The sequence below is a fragment of the Triturus cristatus genome, chromosome 3_1 (assembly GCF_964204655.1).
Source record: "Triturus cristatus chromosome 3_1, aTriCri1.1, whole genome shotgun sequence".
NCBI classification, from domain to species: Eukaryota; Metazoa; Chordata; class Amphibia; order Caudata; family Salamandridae; genus Triturus; species Triturus cristatus.
The window spans coordinates 123,634,509-123,650,996 of record NC_140583.1 but is presented as its reverse complement, the minus strand read 5'-3'; the positions used below and the strand labels follow the sequence as shown (position 1 = coordinate 123,650,996).

The 16,488-nt window shown below is 43.4% G+C and overlaps 1 protein-coding gene across 18 annotated transcripts in view; it reads right to left on the bottom strand.

Annotated features, from left to right (window-relative positions):
• PPFIA1 (PPFI scaffold protein A1) overlaps positions 1–16,488 on the bottom strand; it is a 775,827-nt gene that overhangs the window by 423,227 nt on the left and 336,112 nt on the right. For all 18 annotated transcript variants that reach the window (XM_085643557.1, XM_085643540.1, XM_085643545.1 and 15 more), the window contains exons 9-10: positions 13,319–13,453; positions 11,810–11,893 (exon numbers count right to left, since the gene is read on the bottom strand). In XM_085643557.1, the coding sequence (XP_085499683.1) occupies positions 11,810–11,893; positions 13,319–13,453 (219 nt within the window). The remainder of the gene's footprint in view (positions 1–11,809; positions 11,894–13,318; positions 13,454–16,488) is intronic.

The window sequence follows — 16,488 nt, the reverse complement described above, 5'->3', positions numbered from 1 at the left end:
TCTGCACGCTGGAAGATGGCACCATGCAGTTACACCGGGACGCCACTTCAGAAATGACATGTGGAGACTATATAGACACCATTCCCACGCGCCGATATCAGTTGCTTTTGAGACTGTCGGCGCACCCTGATGCACAGCCTCAAAAGCAAATTGATGTGACCAGTGTGAAGACTCCTAGTCCTGGGATCTTATTAATGGATATAGGACAGCCACAGAACAGGGAGGATCGCTGTGGAATCTACAGCCAGCCTCTACCAGAAAGAAACCTGCTCTTCTGGTAGAGTCTTCTAGCCATAGATTCCTCACCTTTTGAATAGATACCAAAGCAGTACATATATGGTGGTGGGTCTGTGGAGGGACTCAAAGCATAAAGTCCTACCAGACTGAGTGGGCAAAATGCCCCTCTCTGCGTACCCAACTATCCAGACAATAGTACTTCATGAACTTTTAGCAGGATGCAAGTGCTGCCGCCTTGCGAATGTCTAGGACAGGTACTCTGCCTGCTGTAGAATTTTGGCTCTGGTAGAATGAGCATATAGTCTTTCCGGAGGATGCTTTTAAGCCAATTTGTAGCAGACCTTAACACTCTATCCTCATGCCCCAATACTTAAAGACAAATCATAAAAATTTGCTGTAAAACTGAGTGGAAAACAGATACTTATCTTGTAGCTGTACTGCATAAGGTGATACCAGAAAATATGGGATCAATCCCGGCTTCCCCACTTGACCAAAGTGCGTGATCCTAGGCAATTGTTTTATTTCACTTGTCCTCATATATAGTAATGAAGAAAAAGGAGGCAATCTTAAAATAAGAGTTCAGTATGTGTGCTGTACAAAACCTTCTCTTGCGTTTGATTAATAAACTGTAATGTTGTTCCAATTATAATACCTTAGGCCACATAGGGGGTATACCTGGCAAATGGCTTGCCTCTTGGGTCACTAAAGGCATGGTTGTCCGGATGGGGCGGCACAAATGTTTCTAAGTTCATGTTTGAAAATTACCAGTTCTAATAAATGCCTCTCAATGCAGTGATATAATCTCAAGTACTCGGGTGAAATGCTTCTGCATGTTAATGAAAAACACTTTAGACTTTGTTTATTGCATTCTTACATGTTTAGTTCAAGAGGTCTTTAAAATGAAGGTGCATCTAAAGATCAGTTGTACAAGGAACCTTCTTTGACATCATTTTAGTTAAATGATTGTCTGTTCGAAAGGTTTTTGAGTGTTTATCCGCTGTCATGTGCTGCTGTTCTCCAGGGTGCCGGATATGAAGATCAGGAGGGTCGCGGGTGGCCCTCTGGCCGTACTCGAATTATTCCTGATTTAGGAGCACAGTGCTCTTTTCGGGTTAAAGCAATGGAGTCTCTCCTCTTTCTTATAGGGGTGAGGTGGATCATAGAATGCCGGGAAGGTGAAGTTTTGGCCGACCGGGAATGGCGTCACAACTTTAGGTAAGAAGGATGGCGGGGTCCACAAAACCAGTTTGCCTGGGAACACGGTGGTGTATGGCAGGTTAGCACAAAGAACTTTAAGTTCACTCACAAGCCGTGCTGATGTGAGGACTTCGATGAAATCCGGTTCTTAAGGGCGAGTAGTTGGAAGGAACAGCTGTGAAGCGGCTCAAATGGAGTGCACATCAAAAACATGAGGACCATAATGAAAATTCGGTGTCCTCACCTGCTGTGGGAGGCTTTCAAAGTAGTAATTAGAGGGGGATGTACCGTTAAACAAGCAAGAGTGCTGAAATCTATCAGACAATCCTTGATGAAGCTAGAGAGTGATATGTGGGATACTGAGCTGCCATATATTCGGACTAAAAAGCCAGAGCACATCACCATCCTCAGGGAGAAAATTCCAGAGTTTAGTGAAGAGGCCCACATGGCGACCCACTTCCTGAGATCTGATTCGGCTCATCGTTGCAGGGAGGCAGACTGACCTAGTAAAACCCTGGCAACCACACTTAAGCCTCCGCACACCAACTTCCATTACTGAGCTATTAGACGTAGACTGCAACACTGTGCGAGTCCTGTATGCCCTAGTGGATTTCCTCACTAACTTTAATGCTACATTACATTATTCCACTTCCAGCAGCTCGGCTGCTGATCTGACCTAATATTTAAATACAATCCAGTTACTGTGGCAGTATAGGGTGCATCGTGCATATTTAGATGAACCCTTTACCACTGACTACATCATACGGGTGATACATAGCTTGCCGTGAGACAAGGCCTCGGAACTGGACAGGCTGACAGCCTGCTTTTATTTGGCTTGCGTGTCACTACTGCACCACACCTCCTAGCCGTCCACCAGGATTCGATGAGAAGCAGAGTTCTGCACCCATCCAATGCGTGAAGCAGTTATACTAACACTTCTCAAACCAGGGTAACCTCCTAACATCAGGGATTCATATCGCCCTGTATCCCTCATCAACATTGATAACAAAATGTATGCTAAACTGCTAGCTAATAGATTGCAACCGCTTCTCCCCCTTATATTCAGACGCAACCAATTTGTGTGCATACCTGGAGACCTGACAAATTTGCGTGCATACCTGGCCGCTAAACAGCAAATAACCTACACACTATCTTTGCAGTATTACATCATCTTGAACCCCAGGTTTCAAAGTTAGCCGCCCTCCTAGACACCACTAAGGCATTTGATTCACTGTAGTGGACATACATTTTTACTCTCCTGACTAGGATTGGCCTTCGCTTTAATTACGTACAACAGATGCGCCACCTGTACTCTGTTCCCACTGCACAAATTAGAATGAACAACCTCCAGTTGGATCCTTTTCCAATGACTCGGGGCACATGTCAGGGAGGTCCCTTGTCCCCTATCCTCTTCGCTATAACGATGGAACCCATGGCTGCGTGCCTGCACCAACATCATGCTAACAGGGGACTGGACTTCACATCTCGGGGGAGGTGGTTGTTTCTTTATACGCAGATGAAATCACTCCCTATGAATTTAAACCTAAAGAAAACCTCAATCCCATGATATGCAAGATTATCCGGTTTGGTGAGATATCAGGGATACATATCAATTGGTTCAAATCCATATTTCTTTTAACCGATGGCACACAGCCATTCACACTGGAGTATCCATTAACATGGGCTGAGGGCCCGGCCAGTCAAATACCTGGGAATCTGGCTTAGCAGAGGTACTCTGGAAAAGGAACTATGGGAGCCTCTAGCAGTTCGTAACAGACTTTCTCTTTTGGCACAAAGCACAGCACACTTTACCAGGGCACTAGCAGGAGCCCTTTGGTGTTGACACACCCTATAGCACAGCGCACCATACCTGCGCAAGGGAACCGGACCTCAACGCCCAGGTGTCTTCACGCCAGGAGGCACCAGTGCGCTTTCTATGCATCAGCCGGCGCACTTAAGCGTTCACGGTCTCCCGCAGCACGGTATGCGCGCAGGTGTACCCGAGCCACGCTCTGGCTAAGACCGGGCGAAAGGCAGGCCCGTCTGCGCACGACCAGACGAGGCTGGGACAGGGCCCTTGGTAATTCAACACGGAAATAGGAGCACCTGGAAAGAGCCCCTTGGCACAGCTAGAACATCGGGGAAAGTAAGACACAAAGGTAAGGAGATGGGGAAACATAAAACAGTTATGACCACCACTAAGGCCAGGCCGCTAACTTCATAGATCACTAACTTTTAAACCACTGCGATGGGGGCAATCACAAGTGAAATAGAGTCAGTGGAGGAGAGACTGGGTGAAACGCAAAGAGCATTGCAAAATGGTACTCAAACGGAGACTGCACATGAGCACAATAAAACAACGGAAGACATTGCATTTACAAGTCTGGACACAAGTAGGGATGAAGCTATCACTGGCACTACTCTGGAGGGGGGATTCACGGACACTCTTTGCCCACCGCCATCTAAAAAAATCTAAGGCCTCTGGGAAAGCTAAGAAGGACACCTTGCCTATGGCGGTAGGCAAGAAAACTCTGGCCCCACTACGAAAGCCAGTAGTAAAGACTTGAGCAATGGGTGTTGTCACGGACCCCACGATGAGCCAATGGGGTATAATGTGTTAAACACTTTATAAGCTTGGTGGAGGTCATTATTAAATGAATTATGGACCCTCTGGTAGGGGTATTAAACAGCATTGATGTTTTGTTAAAAATATTAATTGGTTCTAGCATTTCGAAGGCAACCTCAGAGACTATGTCCAACTCTATTCCGAATGTAAATTTGGACATCTTCCAGGCTCCCGCCCCTCCTCTGATACCGACTCTTGTGGCTGGTGTTATAAGTAATACTGAGGCTGTAACGCAATCATCAAAACAACTAGATAAAGTACGTCCGGGACCTATAACAGTTATAGGGGAAAATAGTGAGACCAATCTCACTAACCTTACTGGCAGAAAACAGAATAAACTTTCAGCCGGCATCCACAAAAGTCACTTGAGAACACTCCACTACCACCGGAAGTCACCCCCCTTATGTCATTGTTCTTAATAATGTCTCATTGTTGCCCATCAGTAAGGAAGAAGATTGGAAACAGCTCAAAAACAACACTGTGCATTGGCTGGCGAAAACTTTGGACTGGTCAGGATGTGATATTTTACACAATAACATAAATAAAGTGGAATGCGTGGCATTGGTGGGCTCACAGGCAAAATCTGAAATAGGAGATTGCATTGTTCTAAACTTTAGGGATAGGAACTTCGTACATTGGTTTATGGACTGACTCCCTTGGAGCAACAATGTGGGGGGTCCTACTGAAGCTGTACCACTAGGATATTTTTACAAGCCGCTGTCAAATACAGGCATTGGTGGTGCCCATTTACAACTTAAAGCGTTTTCTCCATTTGTCATTCCAACCTTTAATTATTTTTCTCCCTTAGATCAAGTGGAATGACTGAACTATCAGTCGCAGAGGGAACTTGGCGCGGCAAATTTCATTTCATCACACGCTCTCATTGAAACAGCTAGAGTCAGCGCTCATGCCCCAACAGCAACCCCTCCATCATTTTTTAATATTAAAATTCTAAGTGAATCTTGTCACCTTAACCAGGGTTTGCCAGACCGGACTTATTCTATAGGGCCTGACCTTGTTAATATTAGATGATGGCACATCAGAATTTCTGCCAGTACGCCCTGATGTACTTTAGCTGGTGCTCGGAACCCTAACGTGTCATTAGACACTTTGATAGTAGAAGGTTGTGAGGACATTCAACACACCAGTGCAATTACATATGGTAGTCTCTTCTGGAATATAGCAGGACTGTCAAACAAATTAGGTAATGAAGATTGGGTTGGGTTTGCTAGTAAGTATAGCATAGAAAACTTGGATGCGCGATATAGCTCATATAAATGGTTTTGATTCTGTTGACACACCAGCCAGACCCTCCACAGGTGGTCATGATAAAGGAGGCCTACTAACTCAGATTTCTACAAGACTAAATAGCAGAATTAGGAAAATGCAGTTGGAATCCCCGCACTATCAGATTATTAATATTCTGTTTAAGAAAAACCTGATTCTTGTGGTCGTTAATTTTTATCACAATAATTTTAATAGTACAAACATTACCATTGCACAGGAATTGGAAACTACACAAATGAAGCATATTGATGAGATAAAAACGGACTATGTAATACTGTGGGGTGGGAATTTTATTTGCAAATTATGTTCACAGTCCAAACGTGCGGCATGTCCTCATCTAGCGAGGGATATGCTGGGCGGCTTTCATTTTGAACATAATCCTTGTAGTAATATTTGTAATTCTATGTTGTTGAAATTTTCATTATTTTTAACCTTAGATCTTATAGAGCTGTTCGATTCTGACGTAGTAACATTTGTGGGTAGAGGCCAAGGCACCCTGATTGATTTTATTATTTTGTCTGATTATTTTAACTCTCAAACTGATTTTTATTATACCTAAAACACATTTTAGTGACCATTATCCGCTAACATTAAACTTAGAGGTTTTATCTGATGTTTTAACCACGCCAGTAAGAGTACCACCCCTGTCTTGTACTAAAAACAATGGGTTAACTCAGAAGTGGTCCACTGTCAATCCAGACTTTGTTCTGGAGGAGATTATAAAGATTAACCTTGGGCAAGTACTGGATTGTCTGGAAGAGAATCTAAACGCTCCAGTTATGATTAAATCGCACAAGGCAATAACTAAGACAATTAAGGCACTTTTAACTAAGAACCAGCCAGACAGAATACAGAAAAATAAAAGGTGGTTTAACAAGGAATGTTCTCAACTACATAATAAATGAACCAAGACTTTAAAAACTAAACCACGAAATAAGGTGGAAGTGAGACAGACTCGTTCAGATTATAAGCATGCGCAGGAGAAACGTAAAATGGAGATTAGGTATGAAGCATGGGGTTAATTACACTTGGCATCGCAGAGCAAAGACTCCAGGCTTTTTTGGAAAACTGTCAATGAAGAGTACTTTAGCGACACAAAAATTGTTAACATTGATGCAACAATCATGCCTGAAATATGGGTGAAACACTTTGCTGGTCTTTATGGTAACAGCACCGAGATACGAGGTGCCCATGTTCAACATGTGGCATCTCCTTTGGAACCCCCGACTTTAGATGAGGTAGACAGGGCGCTTTCTCAGACTGTAAAGAATAAGGCCCCTGGGCCGGATGGCATACCTGCGGATCTATTTTTAGCAAATATCTCCCTATGGCTACCGTTGTTAACAAACAAATTAAGATACTATGCGGCCCAGGGTCCTCCGGTGTCTTGGAGATCGGTCCTAATAGTCCCTATATACAAAAAGGGGTACAGGTCAGACCCCCAAATGCTACCGACCAATCTCTCTAATTGACTGTACCTGCAAGATCATGGGACGAGTAATATTGGAGAGACTGGAGACCTGGATAACAGAAACCGGAAAGTTCTGAGGTCCAATTTGGGTTTAGGAAAGGCCTGGGGACTGTAGAACAGTGCCTCAATCTGCACCTGGTCATTGGTAAATATACTATGACTAAGTCAGCGTCCTTATACCTTGGGTTTATGGACCTGACGTCCGCCTTTGACTGGGTAGAGAGGGGGGAAGACTATGGAAGAAAATGCCGCTTATGGGCATCAATCAATCAATCTATCGTCCATTTTTTGGCAGCTATGCATCAGGGTGTCACAGGGAGAGTACGATATGGAGCATCTGGCGAGCTCACCTCACCAATAAAAATGGATTGTGGGGTTCGTCAGGGGTGTTTACTCGCTCCTTTCCTATTCTGTTTATACATAAATGACTTAGAAAGCCACATCAGAACTGGAAATGTAGATGCACCCATAATAGGCCGCAGGTCTCTACCAGCCTTGCTATACGCGGATTGTGTCCTAATGTCGAGAACTGGGGTGGGACTACAAAGGCTTTTAACTAGTTTTAATGAATTTATGAGTGACCTTGGGCTAAAAACTAATGTTGCAAAATTACATGTTATGGTAGCAGGTAAATCCCCATCTAAAACGAAAACATTTTATATAAAGAATGAAACACTGTCAGGTGCCAATCTTTTCCTATTTAGGCATTCTTTTTAATGGCAAAAACTCTTGGTCCCACTTAGATGACGCTAGGATTGGGGGCTTTAACAAAAATGTGGCGCCATTTTTAGATTTACAAAAAAACTAGGCTCTCACCCCATAAAAGCTAATATAGATATTTATAAAGCACGAACATGCACCGTCACGTTGTATGGCGCCGGAGTTTGGGGTTGTACCAACACTTTGGGCCTTCAGAGAGCAGAAAATAAGATGTTAAAACGTGTGTTGACACTACGTAAAAGCACCCCTGTCATTATGTGTCGTAACGAATTAGGTGTAATACCGTTCTCTTTTCGCATGCAATTAGCACCTCTGATGCTTTGGCACAACATTTGGGTAAAAGAGGAGCCAGTCCTGAACCGTGAAATAATTTTAGATTGTCTGAAACTGGACTGCGCGAAGAAAAATTCCCTAGCTCTCTTATATGCAAAAACTGGAGAAGCTGGGACTGCAGGATTGTTTTAATATTCCGAGAAATATATCCGCAATCTCAAAAGCTAAGCTGAAAAGAGACTTTCACATCTGAAGCAAGCAAGAGATAGCCAAGAGATGGTTAAAAAAGGGTTGTAGAGCACTCACTGTTAGCTCCCCACGATTGAAACCTACCTTTCATTTTACTTTAACCAAGCCAAAATGTTTTATCTGATTAGGTTCAGGATGGGTATTGCTCATCTTCTGGTTTCGTACCCACGTGATGTATATTGTGATGCCAAATTAGAATTGTGTCCATGTAATTCAACTTCTGCACAGAGCACTTTGCATTTTATGTTTTTCTGCAAAGTTTATCTTAATCCGAGACGTACTTTTAAAACCAATATTAAGATTTTTAAACAAAGTGTCAGCCTGCATTGTGTCATCTACTTCTTTTAAATGATGAATTCACTTGTTTAATGGTCTATAAGTATATTTCCTCTGCAGTTCGGCTCCGTAATATTGTTGGAAAGTGAATTTTTGTGTATTAACGATGTCGGTTACATTTTATTATGTCGATTTCTGTAAAATAATGTTTCCATATGTGTTATTTAATGGCGGTTATTAAGCCGAATAAAGATCTTTGACTGATTGAACTATGGTCAAACAATGAAATAGCTAGAGGGAAAGACAGCCACCTGGTCCAAACTACTTATATTGCTGGCTGTCAGGATAGCTAAGCTGAAAATAATTGTCCTGCCCAAGAGCTACTGTACCAGTTTGTCAACCTACCCTTGCCACTTCATTCCGCATTTTTTAGACAGAACCGCTCTATCATGGTGACCCTGGTCTGGCAAGCAAGCAAGAGTATACTGGGAGCTGGTTACGCTTAAGCAAGGAGGCATGGGAGCACCTGATTTCGCCCTATATGCATATTGCGTGCAATATTTGCACTTTTGGCCATTCCCATACCAGCCCCATGACGCAGTGGAAATGGACAGAGCCGCCCCCACCCCCATAAACACTGCATTATACCACGACTACAGGAACCTAGGAAGGGAAATTAACACAATCGGAAAAATGTGTTGGGCGTAGGATGGCTTGCGCAATAGGCCTGGCCTTTAGACACTTTACACTCCGTCTATACCATTGGCACACAACCCACAACTCCCCCCACTATCAGGTGGCGGAGCAATAAGGCGGGCACGCAGGCTTAACCTCCATACTTTCGCAGACCTTTACCCTGGAGACAAATACCTTGCCCTTACACTAATAGAGGGTGATATCCCCACTAATCTATCAGATCTTCTCTTATATTTCCAGCTTTGTGCCGCATGTCGCCAGTTGCACAACACTCCCCCCCCCCCCTCCCCTCTCTGCACCTTAACATGTGCTATTTGACCTTTATCTGTGCAAATTAATCAGGAGCCTTTACAATAATACACAACGTACCTCCCCAGTAGCGATCAAGAGCTTTAGAGAGCTGGCGTTTAGATTTGGAATCACCCATCACGGACGAGCAGTGGTTATTCTGCTACGGCCAACTGGAACACTTCTCGTATTGATAGAGACTCATCCACTTTAAGTTCCTGCACCGTATTTACCGCACCAGACTGCAGATTTACCGCATGGGTCTCAGCACTGATACCAATTCTCGGAGATGCCAGGCACCACAATCTAAGTTCCTACATTTGGCATGGCAGTGCCCACCAATAGCGTTATACTGAGTCAAGATATATGACACTCTCTGGGAGGAAACGGTTGTGAACTTGTGCCATACCCCCTGGTGGGGGTGACAGGTTATGTCAAAGAAGCTTCCCCCTGAGAACCGTTGCCTCCTTGCCATGATGCTCTTGTTGGCAAAGAGCAGAGAAGCCATACATTGGTGCAAGCGCTCCGCTCCTTTAATTGACACATGGATCCATGACATTATATTCTGTCAAGAAAAATTGTTCAGAACCTGGCTGCGTCAAAGGGAGTCTGATCTCTCTATACCATCTGGACGTCTGGAACACCATGAAAATTACCCCGCCTACAAGCGTCCACCGTCTATACTACTGCTTAGAATATGGGCATAACAATGCCATTGCCATTGAATGTTGAATGCTGTGGGGAAAGGATTATGCTACACCGGGCAAATTGAGTATTATTGCAACCTGTAATGTGTAAAATGCTCATCTCTGTTCATCTACTATTGACTGTCTTATTCTTCATTGAGTTGTGATGTGGGTTTATCAACTATATACAAGACCTGCCTTGAGGTCCACTGTCCTGTCCACTTTCTGTTGTGGTCTTTCTCACTGTCAGCCATGCACTTATCCATTATTATTCTGGAATAACGTAAGTCTTTGAAAACTTAAATACAACATTATTTTTTTTTTTTTAAATTTTGTATCACCTTATGTAATTTATGGGGACCGTGGCTTGCCAGCCTTGGAAGTCTAAGCCATGGCAACAAATCTTGTGATGTAGGAAAACATATAAGATACAGAGAGTATCCAGTAGCAGTAGAGCACCAGGTTAACAAATTAAACAAATTTAAAGAAACAAAACCCATGAAAGACTTAACCAAAAGCTTGGACATTGCCTTGTCTGGTAGTTATAGAAAGTGCCCCTTGAAGTCACAACGGAGATGAAGTGAATCTGACAACGAGAGCATCTATGCTCTTTGTTCCACTGGTGAAGGGTAAGGACACAACTGAGGATGTCTCCTGGACAGCATGAATGCTGCTGTAAATAAAGTAGCACAGAGGTAAATATGCTTGCTACAAAGCACAGCGTGCACATCACAGATTTGTATTTTACATAGACCGCTCAGTGGGTTACTACTTTTGTCACACAGATCCTGTGAGTGAATTCGTGGAGGAGTAGGTCAAATGAATAAGCACCAACTGTCGCCCCAAGCGGAACTACCTGTGTGCAGAGTACAAAAGTCAATAGGACCAGTCACCCGTCTCTTTTCCTTTTAATCCCTTAGTCTGTCGACTCAGTTTCAGACTCCACACAATACTTTTACTGCCGTTAATACTGTTAAGCAGCAAAGCATGTCCTAGGCTCCCATCCGGAGCAAGGTAAGTATAGATGGTAAAATTAGCTCCAGGCTGGGAATTTGGGCATGAGGGCAGAGGAACTGGTTTACTAAGAAAGAGGGTGTCCGCATAAATTTAAGTGAGTGTGGGGCCCATGGAGCGAGGGCATAACAGACCGGGAATTAGACGAGTAGAAAGAGGGAGGCCGACACCAGTGCATGGAGTGAGGTGGGGACTTCAAGGCTGTGTGCTGGAATCCATGCTCTTTAATTTCTATCTGGTGATCCAGCAAAGTGTCTAAACTTGAGCCAATTTTTTCGATCAAGGTTAGGTGATTTTCCTATTTATTCACTGCCGTATGCAATGGCACAGCCAGCGTGAGCAATCCATCATTGGACTATAATGGCAGAAGTGTGCTCTGAAGTGATATGTGGAAAACAAGTTAATAATCAACCACTAGCAAAATACCAAGATCCAAGTCTGAAAAGTGAAGAATACATGGGTGACTTATGATTCACTGGTATACTTGACTGTACGTTTGGGAAAAATAGGCTTAAGATTGTTACAACTTAAATAGCATCAGAAATGGGATATTGAATTATTAAAACCAGATCATTGGTATGCTCATTAAAACAATACAAACAAGAGCCGTTCTGAATGTCTGGACAGTGACCCATCCAAATCTTTACATACTGTGATCTGAAACAAATTGATTCGCCAGAATTTGTTGACTAGCTTATAACACACAAGTAACAATTGGTCTGTGAAACATTTTTGCTTCAGAAAATTATAATAGGACAAAATAGTATACATTGGGTTAAATCCACATACCCTTTGCAATTCCTGATTCTTTTCTTCCAGTTGAGCTTCCATCTGTCGTAACCTTTCTTCAATGTTACCGTGCCTTTCTTCTGCCTAACAATTTAAAGACATGCATTAAAATCCATCACTCTCCGATCAGATCCCTTCTCTGATAGATTTTGAACTTGCTTAGTGTCTACTGACATGCCAGAGGGCACACCCACTCTTTTGGGGACTAAACTTATTTTGCTTATGCATTTAAAAAAAAAAAAAAAAATTTAAATAGTTACTTTTGTGATGTGTGGTTTAAAAGAGAAAAAGGGAACCAGTCATTCGAAGCTGAGAACTATTACCATTTTGTTACCATTTTAAATTGGGCATTTTGTCAGAAGGCAGGCTGGAAACAGTGCGATGTACTATGGGTCAGGATTTGGTTCCTTATCACACATTCCTAACCAACATCTTAATGACATCACCATCTCCGAATAGTGACTAAATAAGCAGAGGGCACCTTAAACTGTTTATACACAGTAATCATAATGACACACACACATAGCGATGATTTTTCATTGCGAATCTATGGGCTACAAAAGCTTACCGTTTTGTAATGTTCAACAAAAATACAATGAAAACTGATGAGAAAGCAACAAGCAGAGAGCATGCTCTTGAGTGAAGGGCAGGTGCTTATCATACGCAATGCAACGCCCACTTACAAGGTGTAGTGCACAGAGGGCAGTTTAGAATTAAATGGCGTGTCATTGTGCTAATGAATGAGTTCATGGTTTGCCTACTTTCCTTAGTCATCAGTAAAAAGCAATGAGAAGCCAAGCAGTTACAGCGACGAAAGAGCAAGTTCTACCTTCCTAAGCATGGAAGTATGTCCCAACTGTTTAGCCTCCTTAGCAGCAAAAGATAAAAGAATCAGACTACACAGTCAAAAAGGGGTAGGAAAAATAAGAGAAAGAACTGTAACTAAAACTTTAGAAACAGGATCAAGATTCAGTAAATATCTCTGCTTCAAATAGCAAATGAGCTTATACAGCTACATGGTTTAGGCTTACTGGAAAACCGTCCTGCCATGGATTACTAGTCTTAAACTTTGTCCTGGAATAAACAAATACAGCAGCAGTAAGTCCCAGTTACCATCATGCCTCGGAGTTCATAGAAGGGAAGAGAAATGAATATAAAGCTGTATTAACATTTACACAAGAAAGACAGAAAAGCTCCTATTTATGTTTTTTTTCCATTTCTGTTAAGACAAGTGACTAAACATTAATATGAACAGGCAGTTCACAAGACAAAGCAGGACACATTTGATTCACGTTTGTGACAATTTAAGTTCACAATATAGAACATGGCTAATCAACACAAAACCAACATGGAGGGATGAAGGCCGAGGTTAAAGCACAAATATACAGAGTTCTAGTCAGACAAATACTGGAACCAAATTACACGACCAGGGTAGAAAAGGAAAATACTGTTTGCATAGACAATGAGTTTGGTAAGGTTTTTTTTAACTAACAGTGCATCTAAACATACCTTTGAAAGGGCAGCCACTCGTTGTGCCAGCTCTGCCTCTACCTCTGGCAGAGTCTCTGCTTTCCTTAAAGTCTGTTGCAATTTTTGCTCTGCCAGTTCCAGGCGTTCCTGTATCTGACGGTTTTTTTCTTCACTCTGGTGAAGAAAAACACTTCAATCACTCTTCTAGATGTAGCTGTTCTCTTGCATCTCCAAGTTAGGCAGCAGGAGAAACAGAGCACAACACTCAAGAGACACACTAAGTTAAATAAATGGTGGCAATAGACAACAAACACTTAAACCTTCATAAAATCGAAGTCGCTGAGAATTCGTTACTAATGAAAACCAACAGCTCAATATTCCTCAAAAATATTTTGGTAGCCTTCACCTCAATTCGTAGATTCAGAAGAATTTGTAATTCGCCAAATGAACAAGTTATGTACCATCGGTAACGCTCTTTCTGGTGGAGGCTCTATTTTAGCCATGGATTACTCACCTTTAGAATACTTCCAGGTGTCAGACTGGATCTGAACTTCTTTAGAGCAATTGTTCCCCTGCAGAGCCAATTCTAGACATCCCCCATGCACAATGGAGTCAGTTTCCATCTTATTCTCTTCTGTGCCCTCAGATTCCTCACCTTTAGAACAGATTTCCAAGCAGTACTAGCCAAAAGGGGGAGTGGACTCAAGCTGAAAAATCCTGCAGGACCAAGCAGGCACAAGGACTCTATATGGACCTGGCAAGCAAGGCAGTAGTGCCTGGTGAAGGTCTTCACTTGCTCCTTCTTGGGCTGGGAATTGCATTTCGTGCTGCCTTTCCTTTACCCGCACTGGTAAATCCCAGAAAAGACTGATCATAAACACACTGCTCTTACATGTGTTCTATGTAGAAATTTACAGCTTATGGAATCAAGACAATGGAGTGTGCTAGGATGATGGATTGTTCCATGTGAAAGCAAAACCACTTTAAGCTGTAAAGCTGTCCGGGTTCTCAACACCAATTTGTTGCGAAAAAGATGGTGTACAGTGAATGCACTGACAGCACCTACAGTGATGGCAATGAATAACTGTCCTGATGATCAAGCACCTTAACGGATGGCTGTGTATGGGCTCGAACGACGTGCTCATGAGAATCTTGAGGGCCAAATTAAGGTCCACGGAAAGCATATGCATCTAGCCTTTCAGCCAACGGCTACAGTTATTCGGGTAAACGGAACAACAAAATCAGAACGGGTTGAAATGTAACCTTTAACGAAGTCCAATAATGCAAAATGAACGATATTGGATTACTTGGTCTGCAAGGCGTCCAAGTTCATCAGGCCGCAATGGGATTTGGACGAAGAGCGCCTAAGAGGATCACATCTATTACTGCTGATGAAAAACCAAAACGGCTGTTATTGCCAATCAATCTACATATATGGAGGTGTAGACAGACTGTGCCCTGTTGCTAAGAAGGCAGCTGGATTGGAGGGCAAAAGCTCAGGCTCAAGAGTTATGGGCACAACACTCTCCTGCCCAATCCATGCCTATCGAGAGGACTTGGGCCTGGTGTGTCCAGACTTTCTTCAGAACTCAATGTAGGAAAGCCAATGGTGGGAATGCCTACAGTAGGCACGTGGTCCATCGTAGGCGGGATCAGTCTCCTGATTACCTACTTGGGGGGGGGGGGGGGGGGGGGGGGGCTTTGGGAGAGAATACAGCATGCAGTAGTATTAATCTCTGAAGTACCGCAAAGATGCAGCCAGGGTTCCCCCACTGGTAGAAAATGGTATGAGACATCCTGAGATGAGAGACAATTGTGCAACACAACAATGCCTGCTCAATTTGTCTACTGTGGCATTCAGAGACCTGACCAGGAAGTTAGTCACCAAGTGTAGGAAGCTGGCTCTGTATATGCTATACCAAAGTATAGCATAGGGTGCATAGAGTCCAGTTGATACACAGTGGTATAGCAGAGGCTAAAGTAGATAATACCTTACCCTCTTTTGTGGTCGCTTGTTGAGCAGTCAGGCTTCTCAGAGGGTAGTGTTAAGCATTTGTTTTACACACTCAGGCATGAAATGATGTCAAACTCAGACTTAATCCATACCAATTGTTTGTATAAAAGTTATTATTTTGATATTTTCATTTCTAGAACCAAGAATTACTTAGCAGCAAGCAAGTTATATTTTTCATACAATGTTACTTTTCAGCAGACAGTGAAGGCTGGTTTGGTAGGAACTAGGCAGGCCTTTGAAGCACCCTCTTCAGGGATCCTCCACAGGATGTGCTTTATTTCCAGACCCAAAGAGCGGAGGGCTCGCTACCCAGGGGTCCAGAAACATGGTCTGGTGGTGGTAGATGACTGGGAGCCAGTCAGGAACCACACCAGAGTTGGTAGCTTTTCAGGGGGTATCTCTAAGATGCCCTCTGTGTGCATTTTTCATTAAATCCACCACTGGCATCAGTGTTAGTTTAATGTGCTGGGAGGTTTGATACCAAACTTCCCTGACTTCAGTAAAGCCATCATGAAGCTGTGGAGTTTGTGTTGACAAACCCCTGCCCATTCACTCAAAATGGCTTCACTGCACTTACGTCTGAATGGCACATATTGCTCTTGCAGTTATGTCCTCACCAGGATACGGTGCACCCTGCCTTTAGGGCTGTAAGGCCTGCTAGAGGGGTGACAAACAAGTTACTTACCTTCGGTAACACATTATCTGGTAGAGACACTATCTAGCTGCAGATTCCTTACCTTTGAATTACCCAGGCGTCCGGCTGGATTCGGAAACTTGCTGAGGAATACCATTTGCGTGCGCGGTCGGGTGGCTCCATTCAGCTCCGTGACATCGTCGGCAATGACGTCATGTTACCTATATAGGCACCACCCAGACGTGCGGACATCAGCACTTTTAGTTTTTCCCACACAAGAAGCGCAGAGCCACGAAGCAACTGACACAGTTATGTTATGTCATGTCATGTTAGCGGGTGCTTATATAGCACGTGGCTACCCCAGCAATGGGGCATCCCAGCGCTCGAGGACAGGTGGCCATGGTGAAAATTACTAGCCAGATGGAACGACAGCCAGGAAATGATCTGTTTCTAGGGACCCCAACGACCTGCTCGCAGCAAGTCCGCGCAACGTGAGCTAGATGGATGAAAACAGCCAGGCTTTGATCTGTTTTCTGAAAGCCCAGTGATCTTGTGTGCTGC